This window comes from Melitaea cinxia, chromosome 28 (assembly GCF_905220565.1).
Source record: "Melitaea cinxia chromosome 28, ilMelCinx1.1, whole genome shotgun sequence".
Classification (NCBI taxonomy): domain Eukaryota; kingdom Metazoa; phylum Arthropoda; class Insecta; order Lepidoptera; family Nymphalidae; genus Melitaea; species Melitaea cinxia.
The window spans coordinates 7,467,765-7,492,781 of NC_059421.1; the positions used below are offsets into that span (position 1 = coordinate 7,467,765).

The 25,017-nt window shown below is 36.3% G+C and overlaps 1 protein-coding gene across 1 annotated transcript; it reads right to left on the reverse strand.

Annotated features, from left to right (window-relative positions):
* Positions 1-25,017, reverse strand: LOC123667640. The gene is made up of 6 exons (XM_045601499.1): positions 24,900-25,017; positions 22,770-22,983; positions 3,479-3,549; positions 2,244-2,363; positions 955-1,017; positions 1-193 (listed from the first exon to the last, which is right to left on the reverse strand). The coding sequence occupies exons 1-6, from the start codon at positions 24,984-24,986 to the stop codon at positions 20-22; spliced, it is 729 nt and encodes a 242-aa protein (XP_045457455.1). The 5' UTR covers positions 24,987-25,017; the 3' UTR covers positions 1-19.

Here is a 25,017-nt window from a genome sequence, read left to right on the forward strand (position 1 = left end):
ACAACAACAACAACAACAGTCACGCACCGACCAGCGTGCCGTCGGCGGCCAGCAGCGCCGCGAGCGCGTCCCGCGGCACGCGCACGGTGAGCAGGTTGAACAAGTTCGGGTCTCTCATGACGGTAATGGCTCGGTGACGTCGAAGCCAAGGCTTCGTCAATTCCTTGTTCGGAATGGTCGGTTCGCCATAGATCTGTTGACAAACGAAGTCAATAAAACTTTCGATCGATATACACGAACATATAACAATAAACCGAATTGTACATTTTTTTTAAAAGAAACGCATCATAGTCGGCATGCATCTTGAAAGTTTACGCTCATCTGTCCATAAATATATTAATTTTTAGCCCTCTAGAAGAAGCCTCTAGGCCTGAAGAAGAAGAAGAAGAAGAAGAAGAAGAAGAAGAAGAAGAAGAAGAAGAAGAAGAAGAAGAAGAAGAAGGAGAAGGAGAAGGAGAACGAGAAGGAGAAAGAGAAGGAGAAAGAGAAGGAGAAGGAGAAGGAGAAGGAGGAGGAGGAGAAGAAGGAGAAGAAGAAGAAGAAATGTCATTGTGTTAAAACTTCACAAGAGCGGTAAATAAGTGGTTACTGCTTTATACCTAAGCATGACAGTATATTACTGAAGTGCCTCATGGTAAATTTATTATTATTATTATGTTAACTATTTGTTTTTTATATACAACTAGCAATCGTTGTTTTGCCATATTATTTATTAATTATATTAACCCCTTAATCCCCCCGCTCCCTTGTCATGTGCTTGAAGACAGTATTATTTAGGTGTGGTATCTGTAAGGTCGAGGTACTACCCCAGTCGGGCTGCTCCATACTTTGAACAGGAAATTTTCTGCTGTGCCCTACCTCAGTTATTTATAAGCTCCTAGGTGTCTTAGTAGTTTTAATACCATAAATTCTTAAATATCCTATAATACATGTGATAAAATGCTCAGTACTCACAAGTACTGTATAGCAACTAGATCCGTCCGGAATGAATTGCTTGTTCACAACTTGTTTTATGATCTGAAAAAAAAAAACATTTTATGATAAAATGAATGAAATATTTCGTAATATATTTGTAGCTATATACCAGTCGGCTGTTACCTATAACACAAGCATTAAGTTGCTTACTTTAGGAACAGACGACCGTGTGTGTATTGTGTAAATATTTATTTATTATTTATTTATTATTATTATTTCATGTTAAGTCAAACGTATATTAAACACAAAAAAAACCAACATATTAATTATTTGAAGTAAAAAAAAAAGAAAAAGAGCTAGTGTTGATCCTAGCACAACTCCACTCGGTCACAATGTCTACTCGTCTATTTTGTAATTTACAAAAATTAAGTTGACAATGAATGTGAAAATTAAGTTCCGTTGGTGCAGCAGTCACAGCACTGGCTGTTGGTGGTCGCGGGTTCGATTCCCGCACATGACCAACAATTTGTATTGGCCATACAGGTGTTTGTCGTGGCCCCCGATACAGGAGAATATCTTACTTGGGGGCTGTTGAGTGTGAACTGTTTATTTATTTATTTATAAATTCAAAATATATGAATACCATGTTGGATTTGTTTTAAGACAATAACTTATATATACAAGGTGGTGTACAAGAACAAAAGCTTCAGAAAAGTCACAAAAGTAATATCCCAGATACTTTGCGAAGTTTTTTTTTTCAATTTTTAATAAGTTTATCTAACATTTTTATGGTTAAACGATATTACTCATCATCACAGCAGCCTTTCGCAGTCCCCTACTGGACATAGACCTTTACAAGTTCACGCCAAAAATGGCATGAACTCATGTGTTTTGCCCATAGGGTTGGTGACCGCAGGGCTGGCTTTGTCGCACCGAAGACGCTGCTGCCCGTCTTCGGCCTGCGTCTTTCAAAGCCAGCGGTTAAATGGTTATCCCGCCATCGGTCGGCTTCTTAAGTTCCAAGGTGGTTGTGGAACCTTGTTATCCCTTAGTCGCCTCTTACGACACCCACGGGAAGAGAGACGGTGGCTATATTCTTTATTGTCGTAGCCACAGCATAACGATATTACAACTCTAATTATATAGTATTTAAGGTAAGAATATAGACTATTCGAGTTGAGAAAATAGTGAATCATCACAATTTTGACCAGTTTAATCATAATAAATTAGAACTCCAATGTAAAACCTAAATGGCTTACTTAAACCAGTTAATTTGAATTATTGACGCAAAAGTAAAAATATTTTCCTTGTTTAATAATTATACTTACATCAGGTAAATAAGGTGTCAGCTTGACTATTTGTTCCCTGACTTTAATCTTGGCAGCTGCCTCTATAGGATCCATTTCGGGATGCGCTTCCATTTTTAGATTTTTTACGTGCTCCAAAACCTATGAAATAAAAATAAATAAAATTTTAGACATTTTTGAATATCATATCAAAAATTGACCGCTCCAGCGGGGTTCGAACCCGCGTCTCCGACTGACCGTGTCGGCGCTCTAGCCAATTAAGCTATGGAACGATGTACCCGCTAGAGCGAAATTTTTGATATGATGATTTTTATTTTCGGTTTAAGCGAACCGTGGCGCCGTCTATAGTGAGTTCTTTACAGAGACCCGTAACTATTCAAAGTTTCATATTACAATGAAAATCTTTGACAGGAGACGACACCATGCTATTTTTAATATGTACATATGTTTAGAATTCTAATGTGTGGGTAACACAAAAATAAAAATTGTACATATTAAAATTTTAGACATTACATTTATCGTTTTTTTTAAAGATGCATTTCTCTTTCTAAAATAATATTGTCTATTAATAATAAACTATATGTTGGACAGTCATTGATAGACGCGGCATCCGTCAAAACGGTCAAAACATCAGACGATTGAGTAACTACTTAACATACGAGTACTCGTATACCAAAGCCGGGTTCTTATCACTATCGTCAGACATTATGCGGGTGTTCAATAGATTTATTTCGCCAAAAAATTGTATCGCAACTGCGTAAATATTCATTTTACTCATTTTTACAAATCAATAATTACATCAAGGTTGAAATACAGATTTTTCGCGAGCTTTTGACAAAGTTAATCACGTTAAATATTTTCATAAATTAACCATAAACGGTATTATTAGGAAATGCAGCTTTTAAACTATTTGCTCATAATATATTAATACTAAAATTTAACACTTTTGATACATTTTATTTTATTTATTTATTAGGAAGCCAACGTCATACACTATGAATACATTTCATTCTTTCCTTCTTTATTTATTTCTTGTGTCACAATAACAAGTTCAGGTGTTCATCAAGGATCAATTCTAGACTCAAACTTTTACCTCAACCTCAAAGAAGATCACAGCTAAACAACACTGTTCTCAATACTTCTGGTTTTGTATGCGTCTATAAGATACGGTAGCTGCTTTCCATTAGGCGGGCCGTACGCTTGCTTGCCAACTTTATAGTATAAAACAAATAAATAAACGTGTACTATGAATGTACCTTGTCAGTTATTTTTTCAATGTACGTATTGCAAGCTTCCTGCACTTTCTCAACCGGTATGTTGTCAATCACTGAAACCAAAACGTATTTAATACATAAAAGACCTGATAGACAAATAATATTTCAAATTAAAATCATATTTTGTTCCTAAACTATTGCTTCTATTTCAGTGATTTTTTTTAACATAAATAAGCTTAAAAATTCTTTGTAGTATATGTAGTTTTATTTAATTTCTCTCACTGTAACCACTATATATATATATATATATATATATATATGTTAGTAGACATCACTATTTGGTGTGACGTTCCGAGTTTGAGAAGCGGAAATAAACTAACTTGCTTTATGTCAAATAATTTAATATGTCGGTTGATTCTGTTCTCTTTGTGTCAATTCCTGTTACAAATTATAATAAAATATTAGTAAATTATTTCTACATTATTATTTACATACTAGATACATAACAAATTGGCGACGAGGATGACAGATTGACGACGAAGATTAATAATTACAAAAAAAAAAAAAAAGTGAATATAAGTAACCTCGCGAGCAGCGGATATTACCACGTGCTCCTATACACCCATTTTCCTTGTTCCAAGGGTTCCAAAGCCTGTGATGATAACCCGCTTCACACATTCCTTTTCCTCTTACATACGTACGTACATAATACGCCGCAATGGAACAACAACTAGGGCAAGTTTTGTCCCAAATGATGGAAACGATGCGAGGAATGCAATTACAGCAAGTACAATTACAACAAGCCTTACAAACCAGTGATAAAACGGTTAGTGGTATCACATTACAACCTTATGATGAAAACAATGAATCATTTTCGACTTATTTACAAAGACTTCAAAATTATATTTCCTTGAAAGGTGTCACAAGTGCTACAATTAAAGTGCAAATTTTTCTCAATTGTATTGGCCCTAAATACTACCAAGTACTGAAAAACATCACAGCGCCTGAGTGTCTAGAATCAAAAAGCTATGATGACCTTGTAGAACTACTAAGGAATCATATTGCCCCAGAACCTGGTGAAGTTGCTCAACAACACAAATTCTGTCTACGGCAACAGCATGAGTGTGAAAGCATTGCTAACTACGTAGCTGGATTAAAAGAAATAGGCGGAAAATGTAACTTTATATGTAATAATTGTAAAAATAGTACTTTTGAAACTCATCTGCGAGTACAGTTCATACGAGGGCTGCGTAACTCTGAAATTAAAGAAAGATTATTACAAGAATCTTCTTCTACAAAATTTGATGATTTAATTAGGATTGCAATGGCGATTGAGACTTCCAAAGTAGAAACAAAAGAAATGTGTACGGATATTCAACCAAATATAAACAAAATATCAAAGAAAACTAAGAATTTCAATACATCCAAACAAAATACAAATACATATAAAAGTCATACATACAATACAAATATTAAAAAAGGAAAGAAAATAAAGTGTTATCGTTGTGGAAAAGAAAACCATTCAGCGACTCAGTGTAGATTAAAAGATAAATTATTTTGTAAGAAATGCAAAACAAAAGGACACATACAATCAGTTTGCTTAAGGGAACAAAAACAACTAGAGCTAGTAAATGAACAGTACATAGAAGATACTAATGAAATTTATGAAATACATAAAATATTTTACAAAAATAACATACAAAATGATAAATTTAATATTACATTACAACTGAACGGGAAATTACATACACTAGAACTAGATACAGGTGCAGCAGTCACTACATGCTCTGTACAATATTATAAAGAAAATTTCAGTAATCTTAAATTAGAAACTACACCAATTAAATTAAAAACTTACACAGGAGAAATACTTTACCCACGGGGAACCTGTAATGTAAACATCAAATATAAAAATACAGAAGTCATAGGAAGAATCTTTGTTATTGATAGAAAAGTTGATCCTGTATTGGGAAGAGAATGGATTAGGAAATTAAACTTACAATTTGACATAAATTCACTACAAAAAGAAGAAAATGATATTACAGAAAAAGAGTTTACTGAGAAATTGAAAAAAATTATACAAGAATACAAAGAACTATTTTCTGAAGAAATAGGAGAAATTAAAGATTATCAAGCAGTATTTAAATTGAAAGAAGGTGCAGTTCCAGTCTTTTTAAAACCACGTCCAGTACCATTCGCTTTGAAGGATCAGGTGGAAGCAGAAATAGACAGATTAGAAAAGGAAGGAATATTAGAAAAAGTCACATACTCACAGTGGGGAACACCAATTGTTCCTGTCTTGAAGCAAAATGGAAAAATGCGCTTATGTGCTGACTATCGCGCTACATTAAACAAAAATCTGGAAAATGACAACTACCCTATATCTCGTGTTGAAGAAATATTTTCAAAGTTAAGTGGAGGAAAATATTTTTGCACACTGGATATTAATCAAGCTTATTTGCATATGAAGACTAATGAAGATACAGCAGAAATGCAAGCTATTAGTACATGCAAGGGTACATACAAGGTGAAAAGACTAATGTTCGGAGTGAAAATTGCACCAAATGTTTGGCAGAGATACATGGATCAAACACTTCAAGGAATGGAAGGTACAGTTTGTTTTTTTGACGACATTGCTTTACAAGGACGTACATTTATACAATTACTACAAAGAATTAGGAAGGTATTTGACAAATTAAAAGAATGTGGACTACACTTAAACAGAGAGAAATGTCAGTTTTTTCAGAAATCAGTTACTTACCTAGGACATACAATAAATGAAAAAGGTCTACACCCTACAGAAGATAAAGTAAATGATATAAAGAATAGTTCACGTCCAACAGATGTTTCTTCACTACGCACATTTTTGGGAATGATAAATTACTACCAACAATTTATACCTAACTTAGCATCAAAACTAAATCCTTTATACAAATTATTACAAAAAGATACAAAATTTACTTGGTCAACATCATGTGAACAAGCATTTCAAGAACTGAAAAAAGAAATCTGCGGAGAAAAAGTACTTATACCATTTCATGAAAACTTACCTGTCACATTAGCCACTGATGCATCACCAACTGGATACGGAGCTGTGTTGTCACATATTATGCCGGATAAATCAGAACGTCCAATAGCTTTCGCGTCAAGATCTCTTACAAAGGCAGAGAAAGGTTACAGCCAGTTAGATAAAGAAGCCGCAGCATTAGTTTGGGGACTGAAGAAATTCTTTCAGTATTGTTACGGTAGAAAAATAATTCTCATAGTAGACAACCAACCATTAGCTAGAATTTTACACCCAGAGAAGGCTACACCTGCTACAACAGCCATACGACTTGTACATTATGCTAACTTTTTAGCTGGATTTGATTACCAGATAAAACTAAGGAAGACTGCAGAACATGCTAATGCCGACTATTTTTCAAGACTACAACATACAAATAAAAATGAAAAGAATGATACACTTACAGATGACGAAGCTTTCTACTTAAATCAGATTTCAGAAATACCAGTTTCATTACAAGAGATAAGGGTAGCTACAGCTACTGACCCGGAACTACAGAAGTTATATATTGATATACAATCAGGACGAGAAGATAAAACTAGACTACATGAATTTTCATTGCAGAATAATTGTATATTTTATGGCATACGAATCGTCATACCTAAGAAACTACAACCTAAAATATTAGAAGAATTACATACAGCGCACATGGGTATAGTTAAGATGAAGGCTTTAGCAAGAAGCTATGTGTGGTGGAAGAACATTGACATAGATATTGAAAATATGGTGAAACAATGCAAGAGATGCTGTTTGATGCGTAAAAACCCGACTAAGGTACCTGTACACAGCTGGGAATACCCTAAGGAACCGTGGAGTCGTATTCATATTGATTATGCCGGACCATTCATGAACCAATATTTTCTTATGGTGGTAGATGCCTATACTAAATGGTTAGAAGTTATACCTACTAATTCTATGTCAGCTGCAACAACTATAAATATTCTAAAGAAGTTATACACTACATTTGGTTTACCAATAACGCAAGTCTCGGATAATGGAAGACAATTTAGATCAGAAGAAATGCAAAAATTCTTAAAAGAAAATGGAATTCAAGCTAAATTTACAGCACCATTTCATCCTTCTACCAATGGTCAAGTAGAAAGATATGTTCAAACTGTTAAAAATAAACTTAAAGCAATGATTAGTGAAGAGGGATCTATACAAGATAAATTACAAAGATTTTTAATGATGTATAGAAAAACACCTAACAGTACTACAGGATTAAGCCCAGGTGAAATGATGTTTAAAAGAATATACAGAACAAGAATTGACTTAGTAAAAAGACCACAGGAATTAAGAAACAACAGTAATGAAGAGATAATAGTAACCAAGGAGTTTCAAAGAGGAGAGAAAGTTCAAATTCGAATGTATGACAGTAATAAATGGAAATTTGGTAACATAGTAAATAGAAAAGGAAAATTACATTATGAAGTGGAAGTAGATGGAAGAATACACCAAAGACATGTAGATCAAATCATAAAGACATCATGCTTAGATAATAACTTTAGAATACCAGATACTTACCTGATTAAACCAAGAGAATCAGTGGCAAATTTATATACACCAAAATTACCTGAAAAAGACCTATTACCTGGAAAGAACATACTACCTGGAAAAGACGTACTCCCTGGAAAAGACTTACTCCCTGGAAAAGACTTACTACCTGAAAAAGACCTTACAACTACACATGCTAACGCTACAAGAAGGGAATCTATACCTTACACTGAAACCTCGGAAGTGGACAAGCCAGAGAGACCTCAAGCAACTCCAGATATACCTCCTACTACACAGGCTGAAATTGAACCCCGTCGTAGTACCCGGATTCGACGACCACCAAACCGATTGAACTTCTAAAATAAATAACAAGGGAGAGTGTTAGTAGACATCACTATTTGGTGTGACGTTCCGAGTTTGAGAAGCGGAAATAAACTAACTTGCTTTATGTCAAATAATTTAATATGTCGGTTGATTCTGTTCTCTTTGTGTCAATTCCTGTTACAAATTATAATAAAATATTAGTAAATTATTTCTACATTATTATTTACATACTAGATACATAACAATATATATATATATATATATATATATATATATATATATATATATATATATATATATATATATATATATATATATATATGTCAGGAGAGACCCGACCCGCCCTGGCTTTGCACGGTTGGAAAAACTATCAGTGTCCCTCTATTATAGTATGCATATGTTATATATATTGCTAGAAGAATAGTGAAGAAAGGTCACCGTAGGAGGGATGACGCGCGTGCGCTGTGCGCGTTTCAGTTCGAGACGCACTTCGTGAACTGTGAACGTGTTTCGTGTAGTCCCTTGTCCGTTTGGAGAGTTAACCTGCCTTATTTTGTAATCGAGTAGTATTCGTTAAAGTTATTTAAACGTTAGCTTTATTTTATTTTTGTAACACATTTGGTTTAGACTCCTGATATAAGTATAAAAGTTTGTAAGTAATTGTTACTATATTTTTTATTTCGACTCCACATCTGGTTCCTAAAATCAGAAGTGGGATACGACACTTCACGTAACCTAATCCGCTTTGCATTCCTGAGATATGGCAGTTTGACTATTCGAAACATGATTCGAAACACTTAACGAGTTGTTTTTGTTGCGTTCGAACAGTGAATTGTTTTCATGTTCCTTGCCGCTACGTAAGTAGGTTGAAATCTGCTTGGTTGTATGGTAAAGTATACGATACTAAGAACCCTGGTGAGTACGTTTCAATATTTACGTTTCAATATTTTTAATAGTACGTACAGTGATTTTTAATATAATTTGAGAAGATTTTAAATAAATTTGTAAATTGAGAACTAATTTGTTATTATTCTATTGTGCTATTTAGCTACTTACATATTTTACTACTTATTTTACTGTTATTTTTTGTAATTTACTGTTACAGTAAAGAAAATGTTAAATCAAAATCGTAAAAGTAGAAGTCACTCTAGAAACCGTAACTCGCGTCCTGTACACAGTGCTGTACACTTAAGTGACAGTGATTCTGGTTCTAGACGCCGAAAGTATTATTCTAGACACACTTCAAAACGACATATATTATATACTTTATTGCACTTAAGAACAGAATGTACAGAAAATTACATATATAGTTGATGGCAAAGGTGGACTTATCCCTAGAAGAGATCTCTTCCAGTCAACCAATGGTCATGAGAGAGAGTGTCATATAGCGGGGGACACAGTGCAAGAAATAACAATATTGAGAAAATAGTTGAATAACTGTAATATATTACAAACTTATAAGTATAAATACATACACACAGACATATCATACATATATATACATACCTTACATTTATACATACATACATACACACATACATACATACATAAATACATACAAATACATAACATAATAGAAAGGTAATTATATACTTATGATTGTAAATTGACTTGAGAAATAAAGTGCTCCTTTAATTTTCGTTTGAAGGAGACAAGGGAAGGACTTTTTTGGATACTTTCTGGGAGTTTGTTCCACAGTATAGAGGCGCGTACCGTAAATGAATTAAGTTTGAATTTTGTATTGCACTTTGGTACATCCAGCTTTGTTGTAATGCCAGGGCGCCTGGAACGATTAGGAGAGGGTAGGAAGTGAAAACGGGATCGAAGATAAGAAGGAGAGTTTGGATCACGTAGGATATTAAAGAGAGTAGATAGGATATGCATATCACGGCGAAGGCGAATAGGGAGCCATTTGATCTGAGCACGGAAGTGAGAAATACGATCAAACTTTCGCAAGCCAAAAATGAAGCGTACTGCGAGATTCTGAAGTCGCTCCAACTTTCTAAGCAGCTCCTCTGTCACATCCAGATAGCATACATCGGCATAGTCAAGGATAGGTAGTAGAAGGGATTGCGCGAGCATATATTTGGTTTTGAAGGGAAGAAAATACTGGAGACGCTTGAGAGAGTGAATCGAGTAATGTATTCTCTTGCTGATTTCGTTAATATGAGCTTTCCAAGACAGGTTGCAGTCCATAATAAGGCCCAAATTTTTAACCTTATCAGAGTAAGGGATTGGGACCCCAGAGTAACAGATTTTAGGTACCAACTCCCAGTCAAGTCTGCCTCTTAACCGACTGCTACCAATAATGATGGCTTGTGATTTTGCAGGATTTACTAGCAGACCAAAAGACTCAGCCCAGACCTGAACAGCAGCAAGATCATTATTTAAAATTCCAACAGCCTCATCCAACTCCGTCAAGCTGAAGTGTCGGTATATTTGTAGATCATCTGCATACAGATGGAAGGGAGAAGTGATAACACGGGAAACATTATTAATAAAGACAGAAAACAGTAAAGGAGATAATACGCCACCTTGTGGAACGCCAGCAGTGAGGTCCATCCAATACGACGAGCTATCATCGAGAGTCACACACTGCTGGCGTCCAGAAAGATAAGAGTGAAACCAATCAATAGCTGTGGGTGAAATATTAACAGCTCGCAAGGTACCAAGAAGAATGTCGTAGTCAACAGAGTTAAAGGCACTGCTGAAGTCCAGCAGAATCATGGCAGTGAGCTTGGTTTGATCCATCGCACACCGCACATCCTCCGAAACATTCAGCAGCGCTCCCACAGTGCTGTGGGATGGACGGAAACCGGATTGAAAAGGACATATGAGGTTGTGAGAGGAAAGATGGCTGTAAATTTGACTATGCACGACGGATTCTAGGACTTTGGAGAGTAGAGGAAGAATAGAAATAGGACGAAATTGAGAAGGATTAGTAGGATTGGCGGTTTTAGGAAGGGGTATGACTAGGGCTTTCTTCCATAGTGATGGAAAGACATTGCATGTAAGTGAAAAGTTAATAATGTGTGTTATTACAGGTGCAATGTCCTCCAACACAGGAAGAATCATGTCGAGGCTGAGGCTATCGCTACCAATAGCCTTTGTTGATATGGAACGGACATGCTTCTTGATAGTTTCTTGTGAGACTGTTTCGAAAGAAAAGAGAGGTAGGTCTGGTGGAAGAAGAGTAGATAAAAATGAAAGAGTAGAAAATTTTGTATTAGAATCCACAGTTATAGGAGGGGTAGTAAAGTAAGTATTTAAAGAGTTGAGATCAACGGAACTTTTGCAAGTTACCGTGGATTTGCCCACACCTAATGACCTTAAGAACCTCCAAGCTTGCGCTTGGCAGAGATTCTGAATTGAAGAGTGGATGTAACGGCGTTTAGCATCCCTGCACAATCTGTTGCAGATGTTACGAAGCTTTTTGTACACATTCAAGTTTTCTTCCGTTGGATTTTTTTTGTTTTTCGTTTTCGCTCTATCGCGTTTGGCCATTGTCCTTTTAATAACAGGTGTTAACCAGGGAGCAGGAAGATGTTTAATACGTACAGGTTTTACAGGTGCATGTGTGTCGTAAATTCTAATTAGTTCAGCAGTAAATGAGGTGACCATATCATTGATATTGCTTGCCGCGAGTGTAGTGGACCAATCAGTGTTTTTAATGTCCTCTCTCAAGCGTTCTAAATCCATATGCTTAAAATTTCGCTGAAAAAGAACTTTACCTCTAACCTTGGGTGGGCGTACTTTATATGCAAGAAAAATAAGGTCGTGGTGAGAAAAGGGGGCTGTCATTTGCCCATGAGAGATAGCAAGGTTAGGGTTAGAGATAAAGATGAGGTCGATGAGTGAAGGTCTGCAGTTGGGAAAGTAATGTGTAGGTGCGGTAAAATTAAGAGTCTGCAGGTTCAATGATGATAAGATGGAATTCAAGGTGTTAGTTCTCATATCATTTTTTAGTAGGCATGTATTGAGATCACCCATGCAAATCACATGATCGTATATGGGTACTAGTCTCTCTAGAATATCTTCGAGTGTGTCAAAATAATTAATTTTGTCACTAGGACAGTACAGAACGCCAAGCAGTATTTTTTTGTGACGGGTAATCAATTCTAGGAACAGATATTCCAGAGAGCCAGCAGCCTGAGGGCTAGATGCGCAAACAACAGTAGCGCGAATATGGCTGCGCAGGTAAATGCCCACACCACCGCCACCCCGATCAGCACGGTCATTTCGGTATAGTTGGTAACCCGGAAGAGAACAGTATGTGGATGGGATTGAGGGTTTGAGCCAAGTTTCAGAAACGAGGACACCGTCGACTATGCCGGTGCTAAATGATGTGAGAAGATCCGAGTAATGAGCTAAAATGCTCTGCGCATTGATATGCACAAAAGAGAGGGAGTTAAGGTCATTAAGAAAAACTTTAGATAGCTTCTCTTCGAGTAGATCCGAATCAGATAGCGAAGAGCTAATACTACTTTCAGCACTTGCATATTCATCTGAGGAGCAAGTTATATAATCATCGTCAAACATAATAAATACTAAAAATATTAATTGTAAAGTAATAAAATGTATCTATAAATATATGAATAAATAACTTAAAATAAGGTTATATTAATAATATCAATAAATAAATAATATATATGTATATTATTTTTATATATTATATAAATAAAAAATTAATAATAAAACAGACGAAAAAAAAAAATTAAAAAAAATCAAAACTACAAATAACACTATTTCTCATGTATAAGTTGACTAGACGATTAAATATTAACTATAAGATTAATAAACACACTCATTAAAAAAAAAGTTATACAAACAATAAAAAAAAAATTAAATGTACAGAAGCAACAAAAGATTTACAGTGGAACGAAACGTAATTTGCATGACGTTACCTTAGACTATTTTGGCAAATGACAGATGACAGTTTACAATTTTGTGTTTGTTGTTATTTATAATTTCGTGCGGTGAATTTAAATTAAAATAAGAAATAGCAAGGTAACAAAGAACAAAGACAAGAAAAAATGTTACGATTACCCAATACTTAAATTTACAAAAGTGATATCGATATTAGACTGTATGAACTATGCATAATATACAAGATAATCATTTAATATTATTGCAAGACTGCTCACTGTTTGGATGCTGCGAAATGATTTGTTTCAACTCCGATAAACTGGTTATTTTCTTTCGGGACTTATCTGGTAGCAAAATAACAATAACACCATCAGCTGTCCAGCATTTCTTCATACCGAAATGACTGCGTGCCGCAACAAAGATCTCCTGTCGGGGTTTTGTTAAAAATTCTGATATTGTGATTTTAGTCCCCCTCAAGCTAGTTTTGGCTTTCCATGCTCTAGAGCGAAGTTCCAAATCAGAAAAGCGAACAAGTATGGGGCGAGCAGAATCTCTTTTTGCACCCAGTCTGTGGCAAGAACTAAGATGTTCTGATCTTATATCAGGTATCTTCATCTGGTTGGATAACAATGCAATGACACTCTTCCGCACATCCTCATCCTTATCCTCCTTGATCCCATGGACAAGAAGAAGCTTTCTACGGGCCCGTGTCTCCAGTTGATCCATGCCTAGAACCACCAGTTCAATTTGGGACTTAAGCAAGCCAAGAGTCTTCCATACTAAGGATTTAAACGTAGAGAAGTCCGCTGCCAGGGATTTAACAGTGGAAGTTGCAGTACTCGGTAAATTAAGGTTCTTCTCAAATTCGTCCATCCTGTTATTAATACTTGCAGAGAGTTCTTCCATAGTTTTTTGAAGATGCTCTACTGAACTGTTCATCTTGAAGGTTTAAGTTTAATATTTTGTGGGAAAGTGTGTGGAGATAGTCAACTTACACTATGTTAACTTAAATTTTGTACATATATATTTAAAACAGTTTTAAAACGAAAATAACTAAGAGCACATAAAAATACGTCTATTCACTTTCGTGTCTACCCGCCGAAAGAATATATCCCCTAATAACGTGCTAATCGAACAAATGCAACAAATTTTCAGTCGTTTAACTGCATTGGAGGGACAACGCCGCTCCTCACAGCCGCGGCCATACGAGCCGAGAGCCGGTGCGTCTGCGCCAACGCCACCACGGCTGCGACCTGTCACCGCACCTGTAGCTGAGTATCAGAGGTCGGCGGTGGAAGGCCGAGAGTCTGCTGTGCCGTCCTCGCTGGGGCGTCCCGTGAGTGCAATTACGGACCATGACGTCAGCGGGACCGATCGTATAATCGATGCGATACGTTCAATCAACACAACGGTGAGATCTAACCAATCTTATTACATATCTAATTTCGATCCTAGTATCCACGATATAGACGCCTGGTGTGAGGAAGTTGATCGTGCTAAGAGTACAAACTATTGGAACGATAATGAGTGTCTGTCTCGCATCGGTAACTGTCTTAAAGGGGATGCTAGGACTTGGCTCAATGAATGGGTTACTAACGATCGTAGTTGGAACAATTTTTAAAAAAGAGCCGTTGTGCCCTAGGAAACCGGATATTGCAAATATTTTATACGAAGTTATGAATAATGATTCTGATAAATACCCGACATATGCCGATTATGCTCGCTGGTCCTTATTAAAGCTACGCATAGTTAGGGGGTTAAGTGATGAACTAATTTCAGCGATAGTCATACGGGGCATTACGGATCCGCAAATTCGTGCTTCGGCTACCAATGCGAAGTTAATGCCAAATGAGCTTGAAGAATTCTTCTCTATTTATGTCAAATCCTCAACGATTAATAAGAAATCTAGTGATAGCACTCGTAATAGCCGTTTTTCTAAGTTAAATCATGATGCAAACTTTCGTAGACGTAAATTTGAGGAAGGCAAATGTTTTTTATGTGGCCAACGTGGTCATACACAGTCTCATTGTTTCAAGAAGTCTGAAATCATTTCTAATAAAATCAACAACGATGAAAGCAATAAGAAGGATAGTTTTTCTCTGAGTCTAAATAAATACTAACCTTGCACTTTCCGCAAAAAAAAGGCTCATAAAATTGAAATTTGTTTTGCAAGACTTAAATCCGATTCTCGTTACACGAATAATGTTAACTTCTGCCAGGAAAATTGCCATAATAAATACAAAGATATAGTAGTAGCAGTCATACAGGGAATTCCTGTCGATATTCTTATAGATAGCGGTTCAAGTATATCCTTGATTTCTTCATCGTTGCTGAGACATTTCAAATGTGTGCGTAAGCCAGCTTTCAGAGTTTTAAGAGGTATAGGTGGAAATTGAGTCAACTTATTTTGTCAAGAGTTTAATGAAATAACTTTAGAGGTGGACTTACATGCCGTGTCCCCTGAACTTATGAATACTCCTATTATTGTTGGTAGCGATGTATTAAACCGCGAAGGTGTTTCTTATGTACGTACCCGTGACCAGCAATACGTTACTTATAACACTCGTCCTACACATGATGTTATATGTGTACCACGCCGAGTACGCAGATTCCGATTAAGACGTCTTTAACAGCTGATCAAAATTTAAGTAACCTGTTAGTCCTAATTAAGACATTTTTGAACTTTTTTTTATCTCTGGGACGGCTACGTCCACAACCGACAGCATGTCAATTAAATTAAATAGTACTATGCTAATTAATTAAAGGCCCAATAGCCTTTCTTATCCTAGAATTATAAAATATTCACGAAACAATTATAAATCTTCTTGAAAAGATTATCAATCGATACTCTGAATTGGAATATACGAGTCCTCTATCCTATTAGCATAGATAAAGTAAAAAAAATAGATAACGCACCTAGAACAGAAAAGTGAAGCCACTTTTTTAAAGATGTATGAGTGAGTGAAGTGTTGACACTTTTTAAAAAAAGTCCCTAAAATTTTTATTAAACAATTAATTTAATATAGGTAAAATGGGTATGTGAAAATAAAAACCTGTTTATAGTTTTAAATATATTTACTCCTTTTTTCGATTCAAATTGTTACATAAATCTATTGTAGCCGTGTTTTGATTTATTTAATTATATAAATCTGTGTCAATGAAAACTTGCGTTTTTAAGGAATTGATGATTTCTCTGAGGGGCAAGTTCCTGCTTTAAAGACGTCTAACTCTTTGCTGTAATAAATTGATTTTATTTTTACATTTTTTTTTAATTAAGTTCCTGTTTTTTTAACTTTTCTCTTAGTTTATGTTTTCTAGGTGTATCAAAGATTGAATCTTGGTTAAAAACTGATTTAGACTCATCCGGTAGGTCCTAGAACAAAAAATATAACATTAAAATACGTAGTAGTAAGTAGCAGTATGTACTTGATGGTACTCTGTGAAGTCCACGTTTTGTACCGTACATGTCAGCTTTATCAAAATGGTTTGAACAAACAAACTAGATGAGGATGGCTGTCGTTGTAGTTCATTTCGGCTCAGTCGTAAAGCAGCTACCCATTCATCTCCTATTAAAATATTCGTTGGAAACCTAAAACCATGATATTTAGTAGTAAAATATGAGTAGTTAATTCACAAATTTAAACAGAAACAAACGAGTTAAAAATTCATATTTAACTTGACTTCAATTTAGGAAAAACATAAAAATCACACGATAAAAAAAAAAAAACAATAATGTTGTCCACTCCCTACTTAATTATTTATCTATGATTGCCTACAATTTACTTACCCGCATTTTGGGCTAATGGAAATAAAAATTACTGGTAACCCTCCCTCGGTACGTCATTTCGGGACATCGAAATTATAAGTTCCGAATAACCTCAATATTATTTTGGAATAACAAGAAATATAAAGTTTTGTATGTACTTACGTGTGAAACGATATTTCTTCAGACTTTTTATTCACTTTGATATTGTTTTTGCACCATTTAATTACATAAGAACGGCATTTTGAAGGCAAAGTTACTGTACGAGGGCCCGTGAGATACTAACGAAAATGAGCGTAGTTTGATGCATATGTTTGCGTGAGCGCATGTGTTTACTTGAAGGAGCCGAGTTTTGTGGCTTCAGTAACAACAAAGGCCGCGCATAATCTACCTTTTTTTACTTGATCTATGCCTATTAGTAAAAAAAAACTGGTCCGACCGCATGTGTGTCGACTATCGTAAACTCAATGAAATTACAGTTAAGGATCGCTTCCCTTTACCGTTGATCGACGATCATATTAATCGATGAGATGGAGACAAATTCTTTACCAGTCTCGATATGCCCACAGGATTTCACCTGTGGATAATGCCTCAATACCTCTCACAGGTATATTAATAAGGGTAATATTTGAAAATGCCTAGAGTTTAGCAAATGCACCTGTTGTTTACCAGTGGATAACTTCGAAAACTCTTCGCCCATGCCTAGATTCTGGTGAGGTCCTGGTGTATATCGACGATGTATTTATACTGAGCAATACAATTAATGACCTGTTGACTCTTCGCATGGTGCTTCAAACTTCGACTGATTGTGATTATTCTAATAACCTAAAGAAATGCTCTTTTTGTTCAATAAAGTAGAATATTTGGAACGGACTGTCGGTAAGGGTCAGGTGCAGCCGAGCGAATAGAAGGTGCAAGTTTTAGTCGAAGCTCGCATGCCAAACTGTTAAGCAGCGGGCACATGCGACTGGCAAGTTCGACTCAGGCGACGCAGCCTTGACTATCTTATATCTGCGGGCTACTCTGCTTGCCAGCTGCGAGCTTCAGGCGCCGCCGAATCGGGCGATACAACTGCTGACTGTATTCTGTCTGCGGTCTTCTTGAACCGTCATTGCGTCTCGCGGATGCTGCCGACTAGTGGGTGCCGCAGCGGTTGATTATCTTTGATTTGGAAACACACAAACCCGTATCTACCTGTGCGGGCAAACCTGCTTCTAAGTTGTGAGCCTCATGGTATGCTAACGTCGTGCCTATGCCATGTGGTTAATTTTTAAATGGTACGCTAACGTCGCGCCTCTGCCATTCGTACGAGCCTCATGGTACGCTAACGTCGTGCCTATGCCATGTGGTTAATTTAAAGTGGTACGCTAACGTCGCGCCTCTGCCATTCGTGCGAGCCTCATGGTACGCTAACGTCGTGCCTATGCCATGTAGGTGAGCTGATGTAAGAAATAAGCTAACGTCGTGCCTATGTTTCTTACAGTCAGAGATAGCTAACGTCGTGCTTCCTCTCTGGTATTTGTATTTGTATTTGTATTTGTATTTGTATTTGTGATCAACTACGGATCAACGTGTTCTTGGTAATTGCTGATATTCCGATCCGATATGTTTTATGTTCTCAGGTGCAGACCATGATGACGATATGGAGTCCACGCCTGAGCAAGCTGCTCGGAGCAATAATGTGCCTCGCGAGCCTACCACGGAGCCTGTGCCCTCCTGCTCGGTGGGCGCCTAACATCAGGAGACACAGGAGCACGAGGACGTCCTCCAATCAGGAGAGGCCGTGCTAGAAGAATAGTGAAGAAAGGTCACCGTAGGAGGGATGACGCGCGTGCGCTGTGCGCGTTTCAGTTCGAGACGCACTTCGTGAACTGTGAACGTGTTTCGTGTAGTCCCTTGTCCGTTTGGAGAGTTAACCTGCCTTATTTTGTAATCGAGTAGTATTCGTTAAAGTTATTTAAACGTTAGCTTTATTTTATTTTTGTAACACATTTGGTTTAGACTCCTGATATAAGTATAAAAGTTTGTAAGTAATTGTTACTGTATTTTTTATTTCGACTCCACATCTGGTTCCTAAAAATATATATATATATATATATATATATATATATATATATATATATATATATATATATAATAAGTAAGAACGCAAGAGTTCACGTCATTTTTGGCGCGAACTTGTGGAGGTCTATGTCCAGCAGTGGACTGTAATCGGCTCAAATGATGATATACAATATAAAGCTTTCTCTCAAATCAGTCTATTTACTAAACAAAACCGCATCAAACTCCGCTGCGTAGTTTTAATGATCTTAGCTTACAGACAGCGGGAAACGACTTTTTTTTTTTTTTTTTTTTTATTTATTGGAACCACAAACAAGTTTACAATAGACATTAACATTAAATGTAAGTATTACAATTTAAGTTATTGCAAACTCAACACTGATGGTCACATTGAACATAATCAAATTGCAAATGGTGAACCTGTCTTACAATTCATTGTTTCTATAATTGAATTTGATAAGTCTTAATCAAAATATATAATACATATGTACTCACATATAGATATAGACTATAAAATATATATACATATACATAATATATATATATACACCCACATACCTAAACATATACAAATACACTAATATAGTAGTTTTAAATATTCTTTTATATACATACATATTTTCTTCAACATAGGTATATTATGCGTGTAAGTGACTTGTGCGTTAAGGTTGTCCATTCAGAATATTAATAATCTGGCTCGTATATGCATCATTACAATTGGCAAAAATGTCTAATGTATAAAATTTACTATTATATGTATCAAACATTCGATTTAACGGGGAACGGATACCTGCATTCGTACGAGATCGCTTCACTGCAAAAAATTGGTAACGGCGGGATGGTCGCAAATGAGCGCGAGAAGGCACAGAATATCTAATTTTGCTTACAATGTCCATGCAATCATACTTATTATTACAAAGATCGTAAAGCAACATAGTTTCTAGTTGCAGTCGTCTAGATTTCAAGTCGAGCAGTTTGTAGTTCCTTAAAAGCGACTCATAAGGTATACGTTTACGACAATATTTGTAATTCATGTGACGTAAGAATTTTTTCTGTACCCTCTCTAAACTTTTCTCATATTTAATGTATAATGGATTCCAGATAGCAACGGCATATTCAAGTTGCGGCCTTATTAAGGACTTAAAAAGATACACGAGTGTGGATGGTTGTCTAAATTCAGTAGAGGACCGCATGACAAAGTTGTACATTTGAAAGGCTTTACTAATAATGTTATCTATGTGAGCGTCAAAGTGCAGCTTGTTGTCTAACGTTACACCTAGGTCTCTTATATTTTGTACTTTAACAATATCTGTGTCACAGAGGGAATACGTGAAACTGCTTATCGTTTTTCTCTTAGTAAAGCTTATGCTTTTGCATTTATTGAGGCTAAGCTCCAATTTATTTTCATAGCAGTAGGTGGTGAATCTATCCAAATCTTCCTGAAGCAACTCGTGGTCTTGGTAAATGTTTATTTTTCGATATATTTTTAAATCATCAGCGTAAAGAAGAAATTTACTATTAGGGAAGCATTTGTTAATATCGTTTATGAAAATGACAAACAGTAACGGACCCAAGATAGATCCCTGAGGGACGCCTGAGCTCACACTTGATGTAGATGATTCATAACCACCAACCACCACCCTCTGTGTTCTATTAGAGATGTAAGATTTAAGCCACCTCCAAAGATTTCCTCTTATACCATTATAAGCAATTTTTTCCAGCAGTATACGATGGTCCACTCTATCAAACGCCTTGCGGAAATCAGTGTAGACACTATCGATTTGGGTGTTTGCATCAAGTCCATCAAATAAATCAGTTGTATAGGTCAACAGATTTGTTATAGTCGAGCGTCTTTTCACGAAACCGTGCTGCTGCTGTAGGATATTATTGTGCATGAAAGGATATGTAGCATTGTGGACTAGTCTCTCAAAGACCTTAGAGAGAACCGGTAGAATGGATATAGGCCTATAGTTCTCTATATCACTTTTTGAACCACTCTTATATACAGGGACAATCCTAGCGCTTTTCCATATTTTTGGGAAAATACCATCAGTTACACATTTATTATAAAGATAGTGAAGAGGCTGATCAATCACTGTTGCAGTTTCCCTAAAGAAAATGGGAGGTATATTGTCAACTCCAGCACCCTTAGAGACATCAAGAGATTCTAATGACCTACGAATTTCTGTTTTAGATAAGACTTTGTTTTATTATTTAATATATATATATATATATATATATATATATATATATATATGTCTCTCTGTAATTTCATATATATAAATATGTCTCTCTCTCTCAGGTCTTAGCGTTACTGTGAAACAAGATTTCATTTCCCATTTTTTTTCATACCACAAGGCCTTATGTCGTTCCTTAAAAGTGGCCAAAAAAGATAAAATAAAACTTACTAGTGGTTGTTACACGGAAACTTGTTAGTTCGTTTTCTTGTATATAAAGTCTAGGCTTGCCCTCCGCGTCTTGTATCTGATGTAAAGTTGATAGTATTAGTTGGAAATCACCGAAGTGTGGGTGTTTCTTGCGATACGCCTTGCTTAGTAAGAAAGTTGAATGTATTTTATCAATATCATCTTTCATTATTTGAACTAACATGGAACACTCAAATTAACATGGCTGAAACCGCGAGACACAGCTACCTCGACCTTACCGAAGGCCACAGCTAAATAATACTGTTTTCAAGCAGTATTGTGTTCCTGATAGTAAGATGACCTGAGTTCCTGGGGGGGGGGGGGTTGGGTTTGGGTCGACAACGCGCTTGCGATACTTCTAGTGTTGCCGGCGTCTATAAGCTACGGTAATCTCTTACCATCAGGTGAGCCGTACGCTTGTTTGCCAGCCTAGTGATATATAAAAAAAAAATTAGTATATTTACATAATTAAAAAAAAATTAGTATATTCATTCATCGTCCGCACGTCGTTGGAAGTGGTAGTTGCACATCGTTGCCTAAGTTTTTCTGTTATCTTTGAGTACAATAGTAGTTCTTAGTGCCATTATCCGTAGTGCGATATTTGTTTGTGCGCAGTGGTATATATCTAATAAATAATAATTCAAAGTGAACACCGACGATGTCGTTACAACGTACGCCGCCGGCCCTCTACGCATCGAGCCCGGAGCTACCTACAAATACTGAGAGAACCGACTTTGTTAATATGCGAAAGCGGAAGCAAATGGATTATGATGACGTTGTTGTTGCATTGGAGAAGAAATTTGAGCATCAGCTGGAGGTTTTCTATAACAAGGTAACACAAAATATCAATAATGCCATTGCAGAGGCGGTCAATGTGGCCCTAACTCAACAAATATCGAAAATATCATCATCATTAGAGAACTTAAATACAAATGTGCAGAAACTTTCTACAGACAACATAAATATAAGGAAAACACTGACCGAGGTAGGTGAACGGCTGCTGGAAGCTGAAAAGTCTCTTCAATATGCGTCTGAGAATGAAAAGTTGCAGTTTCCCTAAAGAAAATGGGAGGTATATTGTCAACTCCAGCACCCTTAGAGACATCAAGAGATTCTAATGACCTACGAATTTCTGTTTTAGATAAGACTTTGTTTTATTATTTAATATATATATATATATATATGTCTCTCTGTAATTTCATATATATAAATATGTCTCTCTCTCTCAGGTCTTAGCGTTACTGTGAAACAAGATTTCATTTCCCATTTTTTTTCATACCACAAGGCCTTATGTCGTTCCTTAAAAGTGGCCAAAAAAGATAAAATAAAACTTACTAGTGGTTGTTACACGGAAACTTGTTAGTTCGTTTTCTTGTATATAAAGTCTAGGCTTGCCCTCCGCGTCTTGTATCTGATGTAAAGTTGATAGTATTAGTTGGAAATCACCGAAGTGTGGGTGTTTCTTGCGATACGCCTTGCTTAGTAAGAAAGTTGAATGTATTTTATCAATATCATCTTTCATTATTTGAACGAGGCGTTGGTACACTACCTGAAAATTTAGAGAATGATAAATAAATATCTTGTGTTGTGTTCTTAGAATAGTATTAAACAAAACAGAAACCATCAGATAATAGAAAATATTTAAAAACTCGTACCCAGTTGTTATGTCTGGTAGGTAATATAAGATTAGGATTAATCTGGGTAGGTAGTGCTGGGTGGCTACGGCACCAAAGAATATAGCCACCCCCTCTCTTCCCGTGGGTGTCGTAAGAGGCGACTAAGGGATAACACAGTTCCACTGCTACCTTGGAACTTAAGAAGCCGACCGGTGGCGGGATAACCATCTAACCGCTGGCTTTGAAATACACAGGCCGAAGACGGGCAGCAGCTTCTTCGGTGCGACAAAGCCAGCCCTGCGGTCACCAACCCGCCTGCCCAGCGTGGTGACTATGGGCAACACACATGAGTTCACGAATTTTTTGCGCGAACTTGTGGAGGCCTATGTCCAGCAGTGAACTGCAATAGGCTGGAATGATGATGATGATGATGATGATGATGATGATGATGATGATGATGAGGGTAGGTAGTATGAGAATAAGCAAAATGGTAATGGGGCTAAATAAAGAACTATTAGACGTGAAGTAAGACGTGAGGGATAATAATATAAAAGTCTTTATGTAGTAAATGTGTGGTGCATTGTGCGCGAAGAGGTAAGTTATTAAGTTACATACTTTACTTACAAATAGGGAAATATCGATAATCTAAATTATTCGTTTTGTCGTAGCTTTAGGAAATGCCCTTTCTTAAATGAGGAGGATATATAGCCCGAGTCCACAATCGTCCCCCTCCCATGCTACAAGTCCCTGAACATATAGCCTGAGACAGGTTTTGTTCCAGACAACCAGGCTTGTGGTACATTAGTTGAATATTAAAAAAAAACACTCTCCTGGCGCCCCATTTAATAATTTTAAGTTGGACATAAGTAGATTTAAGGCATGAAAATAGTATAAGTTGATACCAAGTAGAATAAGAAAGTAATTTAAGATTGTGCTTGAGTGAAATAGTGTCAGTTAAAAATACAGTTAAAATAAACCATAACAATGAAACAATAATGTTTTAATTATTGTATAAGACACCCTGTAAAACTGTTTTATTAAGGTTATAGCAGGATATATCCTGCTCAAAATCTGGTGCAGCCCCTCTGGGGAAGTACCTCGACTTTACAGGCTCTTTTATTGTAAATTATAGCCATGCTTACGAGCTCATTGGACGGTTTATGCAGGACTAACATCCCACAGTAGCTTTTATATTAAGACAGAGTAAAATTAAAAAAGGGTTAGGAATTTTCATGTGGAACGAGATCTACAACACCTACAAGAAACCTCATTTTTAAGAAATTCACTTAACACCTTATATAATCATTCATTAGTAGGTATACTGCATTCAAAAAGTCTTTTACTCATACCTCGAGTGGGGCGCTACTTTCACGCAACTAGCGAATACTGATACTATAAAGCTAAATAATTTGTTTGTTTGTACGCGCTAATCTTAGCGATAATTACACTAAAATCTTTTTGTATTGGATATACCATTTACCTTACCACTTACCCTTACCCTTAACTAGCTACTTAGTACTTTTTCCTCAAATTAACATGGCTGAAACCGCGAGACACAGCTACCTCGACCTTACCGAAGGCCACAGCTAAATAATACTGTTTTCAAGCAGTATTGTGTTCCTGTTGGTGAGTAAGGTGACCAGAGCTCCTTGGATTTGGGTTTGGGTTGGCAACGCGCTTGCGATGCTTCTGCTGTTGCAGGCGTCTATAAGCTACGGTAATCACTTACCATCAGATGAGCCGTACGCTTGTTTGCCAACCTAGTGATATATAAAAAAAAATAGTATATTTACATAATAATATGTAAAACAATGAATAAAATGTTTCAAGGTAATAAAAATAACTTTACCCGACCAACTTCCTGAATGAGTTTTTTATATGTGGCTTCTCCGAAATCCTTTTTTCGACCATTCAATCCCGCGTATTTCATCTGCATCTCCCTTATTATATGACCGTGACTAAACTCG